This window comes from Acanthopagrus latus, chromosome 5 (genome assembly GCF_904848185.1).
Source record: "Acanthopagrus latus isolate v.2019 chromosome 5, fAcaLat1.1, whole genome shotgun sequence".
Lineage (NCBI taxonomy): Eukaryota > Metazoa > Chordata > Actinopteri > Spariformes > Sparidae > Acanthopagrus > Acanthopagrus latus.
This window is the reverse complement of record NC_051043.1, coordinates 20,189,579-20,211,098: the sequence shown is the minus strand read 5'-3', so window position 1 is coordinate 20,211,098 and position 21,520 is coordinate 20,189,579. Positions and strand designations below refer to the sequence as shown.

The 21,520-nt window shown below is 42.9% G+C and overlaps 1 protein-coding gene across 4 annotated transcripts in view; it reads left to right on the top strand.

Moving 5' to 3' along the window:
* The window catches only part of LOC119020086 (transducin-like enhancer protein 4), a 35,073-nt gene extending 13,963 nt beyond the window's left edge, over nucleotides 1-21,110 (top strand). For 3 of the 4 annotated variants that reach the window (XM_037099185.1, XM_037099184.1, XM_037099182.1), the window contains 15 exons: nucleotides 3,264-3,338; nucleotides 3,987-4,188; nucleotides 6,530-6,546; nucleotides 11,777-11,893; nucleotides 12,567-12,620; nucleotides 12,718-12,870; nucleotides 13,117-13,249; nucleotides 13,454-13,641; nucleotides 13,977-14,053; nucleotides 14,160-14,409; nucleotides 14,499-14,746; nucleotides 14,991-15,138; nucleotides 16,628-16,778; nucleotides 18,326-18,402; nucleotides 18,910-21,110. In XM_037099185.1, coding sequence (XP_036955080.1) covers nucleotides 3,264-3,338; nucleotides 3,987-4,188; nucleotides 6,530-6,546; nucleotides 11,777-11,893; nucleotides 12,567-12,620; nucleotides 12,718-12,870; nucleotides 13,117-13,249; nucleotides 13,454-13,641; nucleotides 13,977-14,053; nucleotides 14,160-14,409; nucleotides 14,499-14,746; nucleotides 14,991-15,138; nucleotides 16,628-16,778; nucleotides 18,326-18,402; nucleotides 18,910-19,017 — 1,998 coding nt within the window. In that variant the 3' untranslated portion in view covers nucleotides 19,018-21,110. The remainder of the gene's footprint in view (nucleotides 1-3,263; nucleotides 3,339-3,986; nucleotides 4,189-6,529; nucleotides 6,547-11,776; nucleotides 11,894-12,566; nucleotides 12,621-12,717; nucleotides 12,871-13,116; nucleotides 13,250-13,453; nucleotides 13,642-13,976; nucleotides 14,054-14,159; nucleotides 14,410-14,498; nucleotides 14,747-14,990; nucleotides 15,139-16,627; nucleotides 16,779-18,325; nucleotides 18,403-18,909) is intronic. The other variant, XM_037099183.1, reaches the window with a different exon arrangement.
* The last annotated feature ends 410 nt before the right edge of the window (nucleotides 21,111-21,520 follow it).

Sequence of the window (21,520 nt, the reverse complement as noted above, 5' to 3'; positions counted from 1 at the left end):
GAGAGAGAGAGTAAGAGAGAGAGAGAAGGTCCATAGAAGGAGGAGGAGTGTGTGGTGGATTGTGAAGCAAAACAGACAGTAATGGACACACACACATGCATCCATACTGCCTTGTACCTCCACACACACACACACACACACACACACACACACACACACACATAGACACACACACAGACACAAACACATACGCAGATTATCCTGGGCTAATCCTCCCTGCTCGGGATAGGCAGATATGCTCTGAACTTATTAAATGTCTCCCACTAACATATGCAGGAGCCAGCGGCTGAGTGTGTGTGCTGTGTGTGTGTGTGCATGCGTGTGTGTGTGAGACAATTCTTTTGTTTGAGTTTATTTTGTGCGTGCGTGTGTGTGTGTTTGTGAATATTTGTCCACCTGCATACACATAAAACACACTATACATGTGTGCGAGATACAGATGTGGGTGTGAGACGTGTGTTTTTTTACAGTGTGTTTATTACGGAATCTTAAGGTGTGTGTGTGTTTGTGAGTGTGCGTTTAGCTGATAAATCCTTCCTCTGGAGGAGTTGAATGTGTGTGTGTACATGCATGTGTTTGTGTGTGTGTGTGTGTGTGCGTGTGTGTGTGTGTGTAGGGGTGGGAACAGCAGGAAGGAGTGAGTGTGGGACTCCAAAGCTCTCCTCCAGATTAGCCATGGATTAGGAGGGTTTAGGGTGGATTAGGAATAATGGCATTAGACTGCGGTGCTGCTACACAGCCCCGAGGCCCCGCAGAGAGGGGAGGCAGGGAGAGGAAACGGCTTTTACCGCTTTGTTTTGATGCACAGCCTCGTTTGCTGGCTGCGCGTACGAAGTGTAACACAATCATATTATTATTGTGCAGCGAATCACGTCGACGCGTGTGCGCGCGCGTGTTTGTCAGAGCGCTTTTGTTTTTATTTTTATTCCTGTCGTTTGCTCACATTGTTCCCGGTCGCAGTTTGGAAATTTCTTTGACAGCAGCATTGTCGTAGCTAATAGGATGATGTATCCGTCAGGCTGCTGTATCGAGCAGTAATTGCCTGGTTTGAGGACCAATATCAGAATTTATGCTTACATATAGTTGTGCATTGGCACGAATCGAGGATCAGTCTCCAGTCAGATGCGTCTTTTTACTGCTTTTTCTTTAAATTGACTTTTTTTCCTCATTTATTTTTTTTTGTTTTGTGTATCGACGTTTGTCCTGACTTGTCCAGATATATATTTGTCTTCTAGACAAACGTTTGCATTCATTAAGTAATGGAATTGATAAAAGTAGCTTTTTGATGTTACAGCAAAACAGATGTACTGCTGCGGCACCAGTATGCCAATATTTTTGAACAAACGCAGCCTTAAATATGACAAGAGCTTTGGTGAGTGTGTCCGTTTTGTTATGACAGATAGCCAGTCCAGCTACCACCAGTGAGACACCAATTCTGATTTCAAATATTCTGTCTTAATTGCAGATTCCAAATGTTCATTCTTTCTCAGAACCATAATCAACAGCATCCAAAAACACTTCTGTCACCTTTTTTTTGTAAATGGAAAATTCAATTATATGTTCATAATAAAACACTGAATGTTATATACATGATAGAAAGTACAAATAGCAAGCTATTTAAATGTGGAAAAGTAGATTTTGGCACAGGTGCACTGGCACTGCTATATGTGGGACTATTGTTGTGAAAACTAAAAGTTCACTGCTCTGGTTCAAACAATAGATCCTTATCCTCAAAGTGACTGTGCTATAATCCTTTAAAGGGTTTTACCCAAAAGAACAGATCGCAACACATCCCGTCTTCAACGTCGCTGTCTCAGCTCTGCTCGGTGTCCGTTCGTCTGGACCCACGGTGAAACAAACTCTGACCTGAAAATGAAACGAGTCCACATATTTTTGGGCAAATCACATGAAATATTGTGTTTCTTCCTTTTAGTTTCAGGTGGTTAAACTGAAAGTAAGACTTGTGCAACGACCAGCACAGAATTGGCACATCAGACAACTGTGTAAGAAAAAAGTTTCAAAAAAGTTTAAGTAATTTGTGCTCGTCTCGCTCAGCTAATGCCGACAATCACAAACACCGTTTTAATTAGTCTGGAAAGGTAAGAAACAAAGCAGCATTTAGATGCATAATGACTTGGCTGAGACAACACAGTGAATCTTGTGTTAAAGAATTTCTGGTGCCCGTCCCAGATCTTTCATTTAATTATTGATAATAAGGATGTAATAGCTGTTCATGCCAGCATTCATCAGCCCGGGTGGATCTTTGCAGGTGCGTGGGTCACGTTCAGGCCAGCCCGACTCGGCCTGCAGAGGTGTAGCTGAACTCGATGGTCAGGTTCATTTCCACACCAGATAAGCTCTTTCATCTCTGCCCTACTTTGATGTTTGGCGCTCCTGGATGAATCTCGCTGCACTCTCTCTCTCTCACCGTCTGCATCCCTCTTTCTCGCTCTGTACCCTTTGGATGACTTTGCCCTGTTGGCTGTCTGTCTCTCTGGGTGTCTGTCTGTTTCTCTCGACACACGTCTCCATTTCTGTTGGAAGTTTTAGGCGATACACGCCATCGTGAGGCGTGTGGGCAGACAACAGATTTGACAAGAATGTACAGTTATGGTTAACTGTTGTGCAGAATCTCTCTCGTGCACTTTGGTGTTCACATCAGGAAATTTGTGAGTGCAGATGCCGATCTTGATCCTTCCCCCTTTGGACCTCCACCTGTCCCACCGGTTCTCAGATTCAGCGGTTCTGGCCTTTGCAAGTCACACTTGGGCAACTAGTGCACCCCTAATTAGCTGCTTATTTGTTATATCTGGTGAGTTTTAATGAACGCGCTGGTGAGTGTCCAACTGTGAGGATAAATAAAGAGCAACCGGCAGCGATGACTCAGAGGTGTTTCAAGTTCTTGTCTGATGGCATTTAAACTGAATCGGGTCAGAGCCGCGGGCTGGATGTTTTTTGTCCAGAAACGTACGAGGGACAACATACACGGTTCGTGCTACAGCCTACTCCGAGACAGTTTGTCAGGTTTTATGATCAGTGCCTCTGCCGATTGATAGTGAAGTGTGCGTCAGTCAGTGACTCACAGACGGCTGTGAATTTAGCTGCTATTCATGTTTGACTGAAAAAGCAGCGGCTTTGTTGTGATTTGAGAAAAAAAAAGAAAAAGCGATCCCAAACAGATGTGAAGGATGATGCACTGATCGTTTAGTCCCACGTTCTGTTTTGATGTCTCACTTTCTCACTTTGTCTGTTTTCTCTCCCAGCATCAGCAGCAGGTGGTGCAGGCGGTGGAGAGGGCCAAGCAGGTCACCATGGCCGAACTCAACGCCATCATAGGAGTGGGTGTATTCGGCGCAAACACATGCACACAATACCTAACAGAGGGGAGGGAAATGTTGGAAAAAGTGGTAGAGTGGTAGTCACACGAAAAGATAATTTTTAAGGTGGAAGAGGAGCCAGACACTGATGCCAATGCTAAATGGACGACTGGAGTTATTCATTCAACAAAAGTTGGTTAGATTAGGGTAGTGCTGCCATGACTAGGATACTAGAGCAGCTTTTAATTAGTGAGATTTGAGACGTGAGACATTGACATTTGTTCTATTGAGTGTTTAGTGTTTTTATTATATTCCCAAAACGCACCTGTTGAACAGCATTACAGTGTTGCAGCATTCTCCTCAACAACTGAAGTAGATGAAGACTTCAAAAAAGAATAAAGAAATGAACAAAAATAAAAAAGGTTCAGTGTGAGAGGTTTTTCTATTTTATTTTCAGTGTCATATAATATGGTACCCAGAGACTTTTACATGTTTTGAGAAATTGTAAATACTTTAAATATCTAGAATACATCTAGTATTGGCCCGGCTCTAGCCAGGCATTTATTTGGTCTCGCCCTCTCCTCAGCTCTCCTTCCCGTCTGTCGTCCACCATGCAGACTGCTTCAGGTCAAAAAGGAGCATCACACTAATTACTGTTTCGGTGTTCAGCAGCAGCAGCTCCAGGCGCAGCACCTCTCCCATGGCCACGCCATCCCCATCCCGCTCACGCCACACCCAGCTGGCCTCCAGCCTCCTCTGCCACCCGGGGCCGGCACTGCCAGCCTGCTGGCTCTGTCCTCCGCCCTGAGCCACCAGCTGCCGCTCAAAGATGAGAGGAAACACCACGATAACAACGGCGAACAGCCGAGAGGTAAGGTCCGCTCTGCATGTGTGTGTGTACAGTAGGTGTTGACGTGTTTATGTCAGTGTGTGTGCAGATGTTGGCGTCTTCATGTCTGCAGTCAGTCTTAGGACGTATTAGTGGTTGTGTGTGTGTTAAACAGTCACAATGGGAGGTTTTGTTTTTGTTGATTACTTCATCCTCCATTTTTGTTTAATACAAACATCAAACATAATTTTACTTAGCGGTCACATCCAGGAAACATACAAACACATGAGTAGAGATAAATAAATCAACATAAAGTTGTTGCATCATGCTTCATTTTATCTCATCTTCTTCACTGTTGAAATGTCTATTATGTCACATTGTTGGATCATATTAAATATCAGCTTTTTAGTTTGCTGTATATATCAGGCTCAAATACCATCTTTATTTAAAAAGAATACAGACAAACCTCTGTAACATGTCAGAATTCAATGCAAATTGCTAGTTATTGATAAGCAGAAGTCAAATGTCTTAAAAAGTCAGAATGACTAAATCTTGTGTCTTTTGTTGAGACTAACTCGACGTGACGGGAAACTTTAAAGTTATGAAATATACCACCTCTGTTACTGATGCGGATGCTTAATTGTAGTAGTCTGAATGAACAGCAGTTAAAGCAATTAAAAACTGATTTGTCATTATGCCACTTTTAATTGGCCTAATAAGGAGCGATACACAAACACCATGATGCCTCTCTTCTCTCGTACACGCAGAACGCCTCCATTTCTTCTCCGAGCTGACTTTGAGCTCAAGCAATTAATTACAGTACATAGAGGCTGTGTGTGTGTGTGTGTGCATGTGTGTGTGTGTGTGTGTGTGTGTGTGTGTGTGTGTGTGTGTGTGTGTGTGTGTGTGTGTGTGTGTGTGTGTGCGCGCTTGTGTGTGCGCGCGATAGAAACAGTGTGTGCCAGCTCTTAATTACTCTGTTGCAGCATGGCTGTGAAGGTTTTTACAGTGCAGCAGAGCTGTTAACCTTGCCCTGTAGCTGCAGTAAAGCTAACTCAGGTAATACTTAGCCCCATTAGGAGCAAAATCAATAACAATCCTATTCCGTCTCGAGCTGAGTTCCTGTGAGTGGGTGTGTATGTGCGGGATTACAGGTCTTTTTAAATGCAGTTCTTTCTTGTAAAGCAGGCTGCTATCTATTTTGGTGACTTTGTTGTTAGACTTAGTGTCATTTTGACCCTCTAAGTGCCTCAACGTACAAATCGAGCAGCTTTTTGGTGAGTGAGTACAAACAGCTCATTATATGTGCATCTATCTATATTTAGTATGGCTGCACAATTAATCGCAGTACTATCGATATCGCTACGTGGCCAAGTGAAATGTCCAAATCGGAAGAAGAGTCGATTTTTGGATTGAAGAGGCTCTATGTAACAATATGTTGCAATTTACCTACATTTATCCCTTCTTTATTGTCCATATATGAGCAGATTGTAATGTGATGTGGAAAAATTAGACCTTCCCTTTCTCTCTCAGACATTTATTATTTTTTTTAAAGTTAATGCTGCTGGACCTCTTTCTTTTGGATTTCTTTGCGATGGACTCAGATTTTCCACGACGGTCCAAAGAATGTTACATCATGTGCGTTCTCGAGTGCCTTCCTCCGCTCCGCTAACACAGAGAGCAACAGTAGCTAATGTTTGATAAAAAATAGAGTCCGCTACTGTAAAAAAAAACATTTCTAGCACAACGCAGAAGTTCCACAGAGCCCCTTTAAGATAAAATGATAGTTGTTTTCAGTGAAAATTTCCAGTTCGATACAAAAATCAGCATTGCCACAGATTACTTTTTAAAGAAGTATATTATGCAGCACTAATTTAACTAGATCTACTAGCCTGTCTAATCAAGACAGACCTGGTCATCACAGAACTTTAATTGGAAAAGTGTGTTTTTGTCCTCTTGTAGCCTCCTTCAGGATTTTAGCACCTTGTTCTTCCTCAGCTGTGTTTCAGCTTTCCATATGCTTGTTGTTTCCCCAGCAGCTACTGTTAGTACTTCATGGGTCTTATGCAAACAGTGTGCGCGTTGTGAGAGTGACTTGGCCGATGTCACGGCCTGTGTATAACCATGTACTGTTGCTTTGTTTCCCATCAACACATTTCACTTAACAAGCTGCAGACTTGCTTGAAGAATGATACGATAGAAAAATGGGTCTTAGCTGACATTAAGATCATCTCGGATAACGTCACGACCTCTCTCATGTCTTTGTGTGCGAGACTTTTCCATTATCAGTTCTTTAATTTGTGCATCGTCTGTATTTTTGTGCTTTTGCATAACATTTATTAATCAGTTCCTTTATTCTGTCTCTTGCCCTGCACCTCCTCAGACAGAGACTCAGTCAAGGTAAGTCCAACCTTTATGCTCTCTTTATTATGGACCGATGTGTGGCTCTCGTTTCTTGTTACATTAAGTTTTTTTTCAGAATATATTTCTTGAGTGAATGTCAGACTTAGGGTTAGGGATTGGGATGCAATGCAGTTAAATGTAAGAATCAAGTTTTCAAGTATTTCGTCTTTATTCATTTTCAGTTATAACACGGCCGCCAGTGGCTGAATTTGATATTATGCAAAGAACATGATGTGAGACTGATGTACCTGCCATCCTAGGTCAGATCTTTGTCAACTGTGAAGGAGGAATATATACAGAAAATCAGCTTTAGTGTCCAAACACGTTATCACACATATGGTGTGCTAATCATATTCTTTGCATACACTTTACCACCGAGACTTGCTTGTTACAAGTAAATGATGAAAAAAAGGAAATTACATGAGTGCCAAGTATTCCCTACAACATTAGCACAGTAGTTACCCACCCATTATCAAACTTGGTCTTCATTTTTCTTTAACTACACACCTGTAAAACGACACGACTGCATGTTTCGCTATCGCCATAATAAAATGTGACCGACAGACGAACATATAAAGACCTGCCAAAGTATTCAAAACTGCTTCTATGGATGTTCCGGCCACAGTGGGTGTATCCAGAAACACCCTTCGCCACGATGACACACACACACACACACACACACACACACACACACACACTCATTCAGATTTAAAGGTAATAATGTTACCAGTCAACACTGTTAGGGCTGGTAGATATTATGATTTCTGGAAATTAACACAACGGGGAAGGAAAAAGTGGCTGAAAAAGAAACCCCAAAGTGAGCAGAGGGGGGAAAACAGCACCCATCTGAGTAGTGAAGGAAGGAGGGAGCCGAAGGAGGCAACAGAGCAACATTACATCCAGCACTTGTAGTAATTAGTCCCTTAAGCAGAGCTTTTTTTCCCTAGGCAAACATTTGGTTTGTTGAATACTCAATGAGCAGATTAGCATTTCTTTATTCTGGCAGCCTGAGCTCACACACACACACACACACACGCATGATGGTAGCGTGCTGTGCGTGTTCTCTGGTGTTTTGGACTAGGTGGAAATGGGAGGAATGTTTAATATGTTATCTCCTGCCCCCCATGTAGTTCGTCCTCCTCCACACACATACACACACACACACACAGCTGAAGGCACCATGATGGGAGCGATTAGCAGAGTGCATGTGTGCCCATGAGTGTGTTTGTGTGTGCGTGTGAGGTCGACAGATATCAGAAGTAAAGATAGAGGGACCAGAATGATGAATGCCTTTCATTAGTGCCCTGTGAGAACACACACACACACACACACACACACACACACACACACACACACACACACACGCGCACGCACACGGCCAGCAGTCACTTCATGAAAGCAATAAGCCCCTTGTCAGTGGTCTACAGTTGCCTTGGCAACAGTTCACAGGGTACAGTGTGTGTGTGAACATCTGTGCCTTAATGTCCTTGGTGTTAGCACCTCACGCGCTGATGAAGGTATGTGGGTGTAGATGCACATGTGCGTCTTCATACTCATTGTTGGCCACACCGGCAGTTTTGTAGTCGTGGTGTGTTCAAGGACTCCTCAAGCCTGTCAGTGTACTGTAAATGATTGTAGGTTCAGTTGTCAGTGCCATTCATTTCTGCTATTGTTACTTAGACGCTCCCTCTTCAGTCAACTGTCTGATGAAAGGAGATAAGTGGTTTGGAGTAGCTGCAATTAAAGAGATAAACAAGAGATTAGTTTTAAAAATGGAACGATCTAAGTTGTAATCACAGGCTACGTCCTTTTATGTGCTCTATATTTAGAAGAACTTATTTGCAAAAGAGGCCACTTTCAGGTTTAGACTGACCTTTAGAATGCTTCAACAGTTGCTCTTTTTGTGTCCCTCAGTTGTCTTTTTATTTTTCTCTCACTGGCAAATGAGGTTTTACAGTTGCGGTCTGTGTCTTTGTTTATGGTGGGATGCTCTTTTTAAAAAGTCCGTACACAGTGGACGGCATAGTCTTCCATGCTGTGTTGGCTGTGGACTTGTGGTGTGAAGCTGACAGACAAAAGGAATAAAACAAAGGTAGACGTCTCTTTTTCTCACTACACGGCTGCAAAAAAGACAACAACAGGGAAGGTAGAAGACAAAGACAGTATAAACTTAAGATGCAGTAATGGTGTTCATGGAGCCTCTCAATCATGTTTTTGTCCGGATGTTCAAATTTCTTTTTTCTTGCTTCCATGCAGGCATAAAAGCTGAAATTTGGTGTTCATTTGTTCATATTACATGATGGCGTATCGCATTTCACTGTGTTTCCTTTCAGCATTGAGGCGTTTGAGTAATTATACTACTACATTTCCTTGAGCTGAAAGAGTGACTCTCTCAGAACCGCAGCCATGGTGCTCTTGAGCAAGGCCCAGAGCTGCTGAAATCCAATCAGATCTGCCAGCCTTCAGATGGGAACTGTGCGATCATGAGCAGGGAGTCCCTTAAAAGGGGAGTGGGTTACTATCAGTGATCATGACCCGAAGTGAGCAGGAAAGATTGTGGCTGAACCCTCCCACCTCAGAAACAAAATGCTCCAAACGTATTCTGAATACTTCCTGCTGTTCACGTCCCATTCCCTTGTTTTCCGATGCTATTTTCATTTTCAAAACAGATATATTTTACATATTTTTTTGTAAGTGTGTGTTTGTCAGAGGGATTATGGAAAAGCTACGGCCTGATTCTCATTAAATGTTGGTGGAAAACTGCAGCATTAGCCAAAGGAGAGCCCATTAACTTTCAGAGCGGATCCGGGCAGTGTTTCCCAATATTTTAACATCATGTACCATCTCAAAAGATATTAGGCTCTGTAAGTACCACCATTATAGCCAATGTTAAAATGCAGTGTAGCGTAGGTTTATTTAATACAGCCATTTGCTGCTAACGTTAGCAGGTGCTGTGGATGCTTAACTAGGCCTGCTCAATTATCCACCAACACTCGCGTTTGGTTCACTGCTGTCAACTTCAGTTTCGTCAGGTCTGCTCAGAATGTTCTCCCCCTGTTCCGCACTTCTCTTGCCGATAGTTCCAGGTTGGAGCCATGTCTGTAGTGTGTTTGAACCCTTTGTTGACCTCAGCTCACTATCTTGCCATCAAAGTTTGAGTTTAGCTCATAACTGATCGTGGTTGGCGTATTAACGCGTGACATGCATGTGAAATATAGAGACAAGAATAAATGTCTGCAGTATTTGATTTATTGTAGGTCTTTAAAGTTTGAATACCACTAATTGTTCTCACTTTGTACCAATTTGTACCACAGTTTGAAAAAAAAAAAGAGATGGTAACGAAAACATGTCTGAACTTTATGCTTTACAAGAATAAGTAATAACACTGACCATGAAGTCTATGCTTGCAGATCTGCATGTCATATTGGAGGGGACATTCTCCGATTGCTCCTCTAGTTTTCACGCTTTAGTGTACATTTTTCAATTGGAGTCTTGACTTTTCTTTCATTTTTCTTCTATATGTTTGCTGTTTCACACCAAAACACAGAGGCAAAGTCCTCGTATGTGAAAGCGTGCCTGGCAAAAAACCTCTGACTGTGATATATCCCTCAATAGATATAGTATAAAAATCACATCTGCTTAGAAATAACCCAAAACCTACTTGGTAAAGGTACAGAATGCTATTATTTTTATGATATGAATCTGTAATCAGCCAGTTTCATTCATATTTTAATGTGTTTATGCCCCTCTAATTTGTTTTCTGTAATGCGACCCAAACATCCACCTTGAGGATTGCCCGCCTCGACTTCATTTAACATTCACGTTGATATATACAAGAGCAGCCCGGTTATTCGGAGCCTTCCCGCTACTGGAGGGACACCAAAGAGTGTCTGCGTCTTTCTGTTGGCGAAACTGAAATCGAGCAGCGAAGGCAGCAGGTATCAGAATCAATTTGAAGCTATGAGGCAAATATAATTATGATGTGCTACTAAATGAATACTTTCACCCGGCAACGCGGCGCACTTCCTCTCAGTCACAATGCTTCCACTGCCTGGCAGAGGCTTCATTTGTCTCTGCAGCGAAATTAATTTGCCTTGATGTTTTTGAAAGAGCTAATTTGCGGGCTAATTAACCTAATCAGTCTGGGAAGGGGAAAGACAGAGAGGGGGCTCAACCTGCTCTGTCTCACTCATGAGGAGACACTCACACCTGTAAAACACACTGACGCCTCGACGCTGTTCTCACATACGGAGAGCGAAAATGTAAACAGGTACGAGTGCTGCATGACCACGAACACACACACACACTCACACACACACTCACACGCACACACAGCGAACCTCACTCCTCCCCCACAGAATCTTTGTCATCAACACTTGCAGCACGGCAAAGGGCAGCGGAAAGGTTACAAGCGTGAGTTAGTGGAAAGGTCGAGTTAAAGGTCCTGCTTTATTTTTTCTTCCCTCTGTCCGTCGTCTGCCGGGGTAAGGAGCGCCTCCCAATGCGAGATGCACAGAGAGAGAGTGAGAGCGATCAGCAGGGACAGGCAGAGCAAGAGGGGAAATGTTTAGTTGACCTTATTTTGATCTTTGCTTCTCAAAGAGGATTAATCCTTCAGTAATGGTATTTAAAGGATGCCATATTTGATTAAGGAGAGAGAGACATCAGCGGACCGACCACCCACCCCTCCGCCCCACATCTCAAAATAATGCTGAGTTCAAGCCACGGCGGTGTAGTCGGGCTGTCAAGGACGCACCGCTGCTGCTTTGTTATCGCATGATACGGTGGAGATGCTTTGAGAGGCAAAGGAGTTTTTAAAGTGATGACGTGGCGTCGCTTTCTGGCTGAATTATTATAATTTAGCTAAAAGTGCAAGTCTTGACACGTTCAGAAGATTGGTATGACTTAAGTGGTCGCTTTTCACCAGGCACGAGACTTCAATAACATTCCACATACAATGATTTATATAAAACTAGACACAGAAGATGGCGCCTATTCAATCCAACGGCATATGCACCAAAAAAAAATAAAAAATGTTTTAAGCTTTTGTGAAAAGGCAATTTGAAGATCTGCCTTACAAGTGCTTCTCAGACGTTAAAAAAATAAAGCAGGTAGCAGTAGAGCAGCGTTATTTGTGGAGTTGCAGAGAATCTTCAGTCCAGGGGAATTTTTTTTGCTGATCCAGCTTCTTTCATGTAAGCTGGCTTTCGTTCTTGTTTTCCTCCAGAGCTCGTCCGTGTCTCCCTCGGCCAGTTTTCGGACCGGAGAGAAGCACAGGAGTTCAAGCGATTACTCCTCCGACAGCAAGAAACAGAAGACAGATGATAAGGAGTCTACACGCTATGTGGGTGAACACACGTTTGTTTCCTCTGACTTAATGAGTACATTTTTTTCTAACAGTGTGAAGGCAGAGCTACCGTCAGCCACACTTTGGGTCAAATATTCACCACTCAAGAGATAAAAGAGGCATTCTGAGCTTCTCGTTGCCAATTAAAGCACAGTGAGAGAGAGACATGACATGTCAGAGGTCGCTGCTTGGTTTTGAACTCGGTGTGTTGCAGTTTATGGTTTGTACTGCAGCCAGACGAGCCATCTGGATGCTACACAATGGAACCGTTTTGACCACTTTATCTGATAATTAAAACACGCAGACATACAAAAGGAAAAATGCCACAGGGATGATTAGTCTTTATGGTTTTCTCTCAGAACATTCATTAATCCATATTAAATTCAGATTTTATTGTAATAAAACAGTTACATTTTATGATTACCATTTTACGATCAAAGAAATGGGATGATAAATTGGATAAAAGCACTGGGATCTGTTTTTTTTCAGAGAGGGAGAATTTAGAATTAATTTTCTCCCAAAGACCCCTCATAAATTGATGTATGGAGGAAATGTTCAAGAACCCAAGTCCGTCTGTTAGTTCCAAAATGCTGAGCGCAGGAAATGCACATGCAGGTTTTATACATACAAAAGTGTGTTAAGTGTGTATCTTTCTATGCGCCCCCCCCAGGAAAGTGACGGAGAGAAGAGCGATGACAACCTGGTGGTGGACGTCTCCAACGAGGTACAACAGTTTAGCAGGATACCGTCTTTTGTGTAACCCGATCAGAAAAAAACATCACTCCGTCTGACTCTCCAATCTTTGTGCTCACTCGCCACAGGATCCAGCGTCTCCTCGAGGAAGTCCCGCCCACTCACCCCGGGAGAACGGCTTGGACAAGCGTCGCCTGCTGAAGAAGGACGCTCCGCTGAGTCCTTCCTCCATCGCCTCCTCCAGCAGCACACCTTCATCCAAATCCAAAGAGATTAATTTGGTGAGTCATCTGGGTAATTATAGCCCTCTGATCTTCTTTCTCATCGTTTCTCTGGGTAGTTTTTCTAATTTTACACCTTCATGATAATCACTGTACGTGAGCTGCAAAAGAGAATGAGGGTTTAGTGTTTGGTGACTTGTTGGTCAGCAGACAATGAGCTGTAAGATAAGAGATATCATCTCCATCTGAATTCAGTGTTTAGATTAGTGTTTGTGAGACAGATGACTTTGTCTCTTGGTGTTGTAGAATGAGAAGTCCACAACTCCTGTGTCAAAGTCCAGCACCCCCACATCCCGCTCTGATGCCCCGACACCCAGCAGCACCTCCACCCCAGGCCTCAGGACAGCACCCGGTAAACTGACAGGAGTCGAGGCACTGGGTGAGTGTTTCACACAGAACGTGAAACTCTTCTCTTTAAATTGTTTTCATTAGCATAAAGATTGTCATCTCATTTTGAGCCAGAACATGATAACGTTGGACCCGCAAGCTGTATCAGATCAGATGCATCAGATAAAACACGCCCTCTCACCTGTGGGCTAATGTTAAAGTCGCAACTTATCAGACAGTGTTTTGTCTCTTGTAGCTCCCGGCCTCCGTACACCGTTGGCGGTGCCCTGCTCGTACCCCAGTCCGTTTGGAATGGTTCCCCACCCGGGTATAAACGGAGAGCTGAGCGGAGCGGGAGCAGCGTACACCGGCCTGCATAACATCTCCCCGCAGATGAGCGCGGTGGCTGCGGCTGCGGTGGCAGCTTACGGACGCACACAAGTGGTAACCCGACACACACACACAGACTGTACATGTTCCACTTTTTATTTTAAATGTGACTTTTATGAATAGATTTACAACTTCTGGCCCCATATGTGTCATTGAACAACAGAGTATAATAATAATGATAATAATGCTGACAGTGCGGTGACTTTGTAGTTTATGGTCAATTAATACATAAAACCCGACATGCGGCATGCAAGCTGCGAAAGCCAGTTCATGGCTTGTTATGAAGAAGTAATTCCAATTTAAACAAACGGTATATAATGTTCATGATACCAACAGCTCTGGTTTTTGTGGTTGAATTGTTTCTGAACTCTCTTCCTCCTGTTCTTTAGGTGGGATTTGATCCTCACCACCACATACGTGTCCCTGGCCTTCCTCCCAACCTGTCGGGCATTCCTGGTGGAAAACCGTATGTTTCCAGATACAGACACGGTGTAAAATAAATCAAAAGTTATTTCCTCTTCTGTGTATTCTCTGTCCTCTCACCACCCCGTGGCACCTTGTCTTTCCTCCAGAGCTTACTCCTTTCATGTGAGCGCTGATGGACAAATGCAGCCTGTGCCTTTTCCTCCGGATTCACTGATTGGTCCTGGCATCCCGCGCCACGCACGACAGATCAATACTCTCAGCCACGGGGAGGTGGTGTGCGCTGTCACCATCAGTAACCCCACGCGTCATGTCTACACCGGCGGCAAGGGTTGCGTCAAGGTGTGGGACATCAGTCACCCGGGTAACAAGACCCCTGTGTCCCAGTTGGACTGCCTTGTGAGTGCAATGACCCTTACATACATGACTCTGCAATGTAACGTATTGATTAATGGTAACAAAGTACCCCTGTGCGCCTGTCACAACAGAACAGAGACAACTACATCCGCTCCTGTCGGCTACTTCCAGATGGGCGGACTCTGATTGTGGGGGGCGAGGCGAGTACTTTGTCGATCTGGGATTTGGCTACACCGACTCCGCGGATCAAGGCTGAGCTGACTTCATCAGCACCCGCATGTTACGCTCTGGCCATCAGCCCCGACTCCAAGGTCTGCTTTTCCTGCTGCTCCGATGGAAACATAGCCGTATGGGATCTTCACAACCAGACTCTGGTTAGGTATGGCGTATGTTTCTCACCCATGTGTTAAGAATGCCAGAGTGTCTCACAGCATCACTGATAAGTTCTCCTGATGTTGGCAGAATGTCTGTTAATCACTGGATCGTCGTTAATCAGTCCGGGGTTTATACTCAGGATGTGTTACTGATCGTTCTTGAACCTCCAAAACTCCTGCAGGTTCTTTGATTTGATGACAACTGCACCATTGCGCATGGGTTTGTTTGACTCGAGTGTTTGTCTGCAGGCAGTTCCAGGGCCACACAGACGGGGCGAGCTGTATAGACATCTCTAATGACGGGACCAAGCTGTGGACCGGAGGCCTGGATAACACCGTGCGGTCCTGGGACCTGAGGGAGGGACGGCAGCTGCAGCAGCACGACTTCACTTCTCAGGTACACGTTTTCACAGACAAACACACACCAACACAAACACAACCAGTTTTGCCAATTTTCGCTGTATTGCAAGTACATTTTTGACAGTAACGCCAAGCATGGCATTGATGATAGCAGGGCTCTTGTTTATTATGGCACCAAACGAGGGCGAGTCAACTTTGTTTAAGTGCAGCATTTCCTCTACAGCATACGGCCAGACCAACTTCTTCAACTCTCCCCCACTTACTTGTTTTGCACCGAAGTCCAGCTTCTGTTGTTTGGGTGGTGGGGGACCTCCTGCAGAAGTTGAGGCCGTGCCTTTGCTCGCAGCTCTCTGCTTAACACCACCTGGTGGGACTTGCTCTGTAAACTTAACTGTGCTGCAACCCCAAATGTTTCTTCAAATTTGATGCTGTGTTTTTGAAGCTTGATAGTACTTTGTCACCAGCACAGAGTGTACAACGAACCTTAATATTCTCATCTTTAGCTGCGACCAGTGATGCCAGTAAAGCATTACTAAGTAACGCGTTACTGGCATCACTGGCATCACTGGTCGCACTTGTGAGGTTTGTAGTGTGTTCAGTCAGCAAGCTGCACCCAGGATTGCATTTTTATTATTATTTGGTGGTTAAAGAAAAAGGCCCAGATTGTTGAAAATTGTCCATTTCAGGACAAGTCACAGCCATTTGCAGTTTGTGTGATTACACTCTCAGGCTTTGCTTTATTGCAGTAATTTACAAGCTCAGTTCAGAACATTTAACCCACAATAAAGGCCAGATGGAGCTGTCTGCTCAAATACCTTTAACACTAATAATAATGGCAGTTGGAATTTAGTAATTTTTTTCAGGTGAGCAGAAGAGCAGCAATAATTGACCATTACTGCAATTTTTCCCAAAAAGACCCATTTCACAAACTCAGTGTGTACTGGGGGAGGTGAGTGTGCACTGAAGAGAGGGCAGAGCGGAGGAAGAGAGAGAGGTGGACAATGGAGAGCCGATGTTGCCTCATGATATCTGTTCTCAGCCTCGTAAACCTCCCCGAAAATACAGCTTGTTTTTTTGTTTTTTTTAAGACCAGAGATTTTGGCATGGAAAATACATGATTGTATTGACAAGGTTTGTGGAGACACGAGGTGTATTCTCTGTGTGCCATTTTGGTCTTTGTTACAGAAAATAAAATGTTGACTTTTAAAAAGAAATTGAGTAAATTACTCGATTGTGATTTTTCCAGCAGGACTTTTGCTGATACTTAATATGATTTTAGAAACTGCAGCAACCATCTGTTTCAACAGATTAGCACATCAGGGACTGAAATGTTTGCTAGTAGAAAAGTAGAAAAGCATACAGACGACTTTTGCCAGCATACATAGAGATGTTAATATCACTGCCCACCCCCGCACCCCAAACACAGTTGTCATGCGAAGAAAAAAGAGGGTCGACTAAGATAAGAAATAGTTATGTATTTCATCTATATGAACTAAAAGAGCCATAACAACTGGGTTTGGTTGCAGATCTTCTCACTAGGATACTGTCCAACGGGAGAGTGGCTGGCAGTGGGGATGGAGAACAACAATGTGGAGGTCCTACACGTCACCAAACCTGACAAGTATCAGCTCCACCTGCATGAGAGCTGTGTGCTCTCGCTCAGATTCGCTCACTGTGGTAAGATCAGCAAACCTATGGACATGATTCTGTCTTCAAATGTGTTTCAACCGGCGTGTATGGAGAGAGCTTACGTGATCGTACGCATCGAGTCCTGGAGAACATGGCTCGTTGATTGTATTATGTGTGAATTCATTAAAACTGTTATATGTGTTGAGTGAAAATAACAATTTGCAGCAGGTTTATAGTGCTACATGGCAAGTAAAAGGATGTGGGAATGTGACAAAATGTGGCAGGTTTGTGTAGGAGACCGTGAAAATGAGCTGAAATGTGAATTTACAATGTAAATGAAGGTGATTTTCAGAAGAAGGCTTTGTGCAGCCAGAAACCATGCTGAACCAGTCTACAAGACATATGAATTCAAACAAATTATTACCTCTTCCATAAACTCGAATCAGCTGGCATAGTTCAAACTGTGTGTTAGCATGAATTATTTGCAGGAGCAAATGGATTATTTTGGTGTTTACATTCAAATCAAATCAAATCAAAAATCAAATACATTTTTATCTATATAGCCCTAAATCACAATATCATTGCCTCAGTGGGTTACATTGTCAGATAACTAATAAACGGCCACGCTTAAGTTTAAAAAATATCTCCACATGATAAGCATTTTGAGCTCATGCTGACAGTATTTGAGTCTTATGTATTGGTATCATATTTATCCCTCCAAAACTGGATCAATTCGCCCTCCAGTGGCTAGAATAAGAAGCTGGTCTTCAGTTGGATATTTATCACTATTCAAGGATTTCACAGCATTGTGTGGTAACATTTTTTTGCACCACAGGGCGTAGGTAGACTTGAGATCCTGTTTGTCCAGGTTTCCCTTCAGAGCTATGACGAGCCGTTAGGGGCATTATTCAGAGTTACCTCTCACATACACACATGAAACCAGACTCATCACACACTTAAATGACATACACACATACAAGTAGAAACACTTTCACGCACACAGTTAAAATATTCTCACATACACAACTGACATTTATAAGCTCACATGCACAAGCGTATGAAGGGCTGTTAGGGACACAAGTCTGATTATTTCACACACATAGCTGAAGCACTCTCACACTGACAACTAGAATGATTTCATTCACACACTCAAGTGTCAATGCGACAGGTAGTTTTGAATAATGTCCCCAACAGGCCCTCATCGAGTCACCTTTTCTTTCCTAAATGTACACATTTTAGTATTTTACAAGACTACACACAACATTTCCACTTAGTTACACATTGTTTTGCTCTCCACTGAAACAATTATATTATCATTATAACTCAGTTTTATGAGGTTTATCAAATAAGATAGTTGTTAAGAGAGGACTCCCGAGTCAAGAGATCTATCAAGATAAGATTTTTTTGAGCCAGTTGTTGTGCTTGTACTGTCAAAATCTTACAGAAGAGCTAAATACATTTTTGGCTTTAAAAAAGATCAGTTTGAATGGTTCAGTTAAGTCCTATTTAGGTAAATTAAGTGTTAAGATGTGTGTTAAATGTGTGGCAAATATGTTGCCCTGATCAGGCCTAATGTGGTTTGCCATCCTCTGCAGGGAAGTGGTTTGTGAGCACAGGAAAAGACAATCTGCTCAACGCATGGAGAACCCCATATGGAGCAAGCATATTCCAGGTAAGTGTGGAAAGATGCTTCAAAAGAACACAAACATGGATGACAGGAAGCTGACAGGCAGAGTACAGTAAGGTCTAATATTCAGAAAGTTACAGACTTAATTCAAAACTGTTCTGGTTACCGGCCGCCAGCTTTTTGTGGAGAAAGCAAAAAAGTTAAATGGTCATTCATGCACGGGAAATATTGTGAAAGGTGTGCACTCGAGTGGAAATCAGAAATCTTTAAAAGTAAAAATGCAGCCAAACTCTCAGCTTTAATCCTGGGACTTTTTCTTTTTATGAAGGACACAAAAAATTGACCAAAAAGCCTTTACGAAAGTCTCGACAAAGAAACACAAAGTTGCAACGTGGGAGTTAAATGTGTGACTGTACTTGAGAAATAAATTGAATAAAAGTCTCCCTGTCTATCAAACACATGGCCTTCATCCCTTTTCGCTTTTTTTATTTTTTTTTTATTATTTATTTATTTATTTTTTACATTTTCACGCATGTGTCACTCCCCTTACAGTCAAAGGAGTCCTCCTCAGTGCTGAGCTGCGACATCTCCATAGACGATAAGTACATCGTGACGGGCTCAGGAGATAAGAAAGCGACTGTCTACGAGGTCAACTACTAGGAGGGCTGCGGTTGTTGACTGACAAGGCCATCCTTCCTACTAGGCACTATGTGATGTCTCTGTCATCAATGTACAGTTCTTGATGTGTATAAAATGGATTTGAAAAGGAAGTAACCAAACAGACCGAGTCTTTCCTGGACAACAACCTTTTGACCTTTTATTCCACCAGGATAAAAAAAAAAAAAAAAAAAAAAAAAAATGTGAAGAACTGAGCACAGAAGATTTTTCTTTTTCTACTGAGTGGCTTTTTAGTTGTTGTGAGGATGAGTGGATGTCCTTGTGCACCGGATGTGAGAGGAGGCTGTTGTTGCACCAGATAATTCCTTCATACTTTAAGTCCTCTGATAAACTTTTTTGGTTTATCAATACATTTGTAGCTGCTTGTCATTGTTCAAATCATTTGTACTTTTAGTGTACCTTAGGGCCAGATCATCCCTGAGATGAATACAAGAATATCCTCTCTGAAACTCTCCGGAATTGGTACATAAACATAGTAAACATAGAAACACTTGAGAGAGAGGGTCACTGTTTTAAGATCATGGGAGAAACACCAGCTGTGATGATGAGATCTAGAAGTTTCTCTGCTATTGTTCTTGTCATCTTTTCAGAGTCCGCTGCCAACCATATTCCACATCTCAACATACTTGCACTACACTCTGAAGGAACACGGTGGATACGCAGCGGTAGCCATCACGCACATGTTAACTAACAGTGTGTAAGATTTGGTGGCATGTAGTTATGTGGTTACCAGTCACAACCAACTGAATCCCCCTCACCTCACCCGACCCTATAATGGCCACTAAAAACAGCAAAACTACCCCCAAAGGGCCACCTCTAGAGCCGGTGTTTAGTTTGTCTTTTCAGGGATACTGATGTAAGATTGAAGAGGACCAGCTACCTCTGTAGATATACAAGGCACCATACTAAGGCAACAAAATCAGAGGAATATACACCAATGAAAACATATTCAAAATCAGAGGAATATACAATAATGAAAACATATTCCCACACCCAAGTCTGATATCACAACACTGTTGAGAAAGTTCGGGCTGAAGAAAACGAGCAGCAAGTTAGTTTGGAGGTTGCTGCTTCTTCCTGTTGCAGGCGATGACTTTGAGACAGTAACACGTGGCTTACTGACATAGGCAGCCATTGGGATGCTTTTACTGCAGTCTACACCCAGTGAGTCTTCATCCATCCATTGTCTGTAACCGCTTTATCCCTTTTATGGGGTCACGGGAGCCAATCCCAACTGTCTCAGGGCGAGGTACACCCCTGGACAAGTCGCCAGCTCATCGCAGGCCAACTTGCTACTGATGTGTACCTTGCATGGCAGCCTCTGCCATACCTCGCCCAGCTGTCTCTATAGATTTTCTCATCTTGAGCTCTGCAAGAAAGCAAACAATAATATTTTCCCCAAATCTTTGTGCAGCTTGTGTCTATAGCTCCTGTATGTGTTCATTCTATGTTTTTTTAATTTATTTTCTCTAACAACTCTCATAATTCTTAGCAAGGTGTGAGCTCAGTCTTCGTGTGTGTGTGTGTGTGTGTGTGTGTGCGTGTTTCGATCCTGTGGGCGATGAACAAATAGACTAACAAGATTGCCCTCACTGCCCTCACTACTGTGTGCCCTTTGCACTTGGATCTGCCCCCTCAGTTCAGACTCCTCTCCATTCAGACTCCTCTGGATGCTCGCTGGATTCTGTCAGACAGTTATTCAGTTAAAAAAAAAAAAAAAAAAAACTGTTTGGTTGGTGTCTAGAGGTCAACCAGCCGTCCATTTCCTGCCTGGATCTTTTTTGTTTGGACCTTTGGACAAAAAAACAAGTGGTCAGCGATATGCTCGTGATTTCTCTTGGATTTACGTCTGTTGGCTTGTAGAAATAACACAGTGCCTTTATGCTGCTACGCTTATGACTCCATCTCGTCCTGCCGAGTGTTCAACTACACAGAGATGAAACGTGGTGGACTCTGCTGTTGGAGTGTTTTTTTGTTTGTTTGTTTTGTTTTTTTTTAAAAAGAATACCATTCTGTACATCTTACAACATTTTAGGATGGGTTTAATTAAAAAAAAAAAAAAAAAAAAAAAAAAAGATCCGCAAAGTAACACAAATGGTAACCAAGAATATCCAGCTCAGTTTGTATCAGTTGTCCTTTTTGCTGAACACATGCACGTGAAACATACTACAGCTGATTCAGTCCGATTATTTGAAGCATGGCGCCATTAATCAGATGTTTTTGACGTACTCTTCACTGTGCTTTTCTTTCTGCTTTCAAGCTCTGTCCTCGTTGTGTTAATATTTCCTTTCTGCTGCAACCCCCTGACAATAAGACACTTATTTACAGAGAGACCTCGAAAAAAAAAAAACAGCACAACAGTATTTATTGGCAGGGATGCAAGTCCCTGATAGCTACAACAGCAACAACCATCTCTAATCTTATCCTAGCCATTTAAAGGAGACACATGACGCTCATTATAACAATCATTTTATTTTGTGCAACC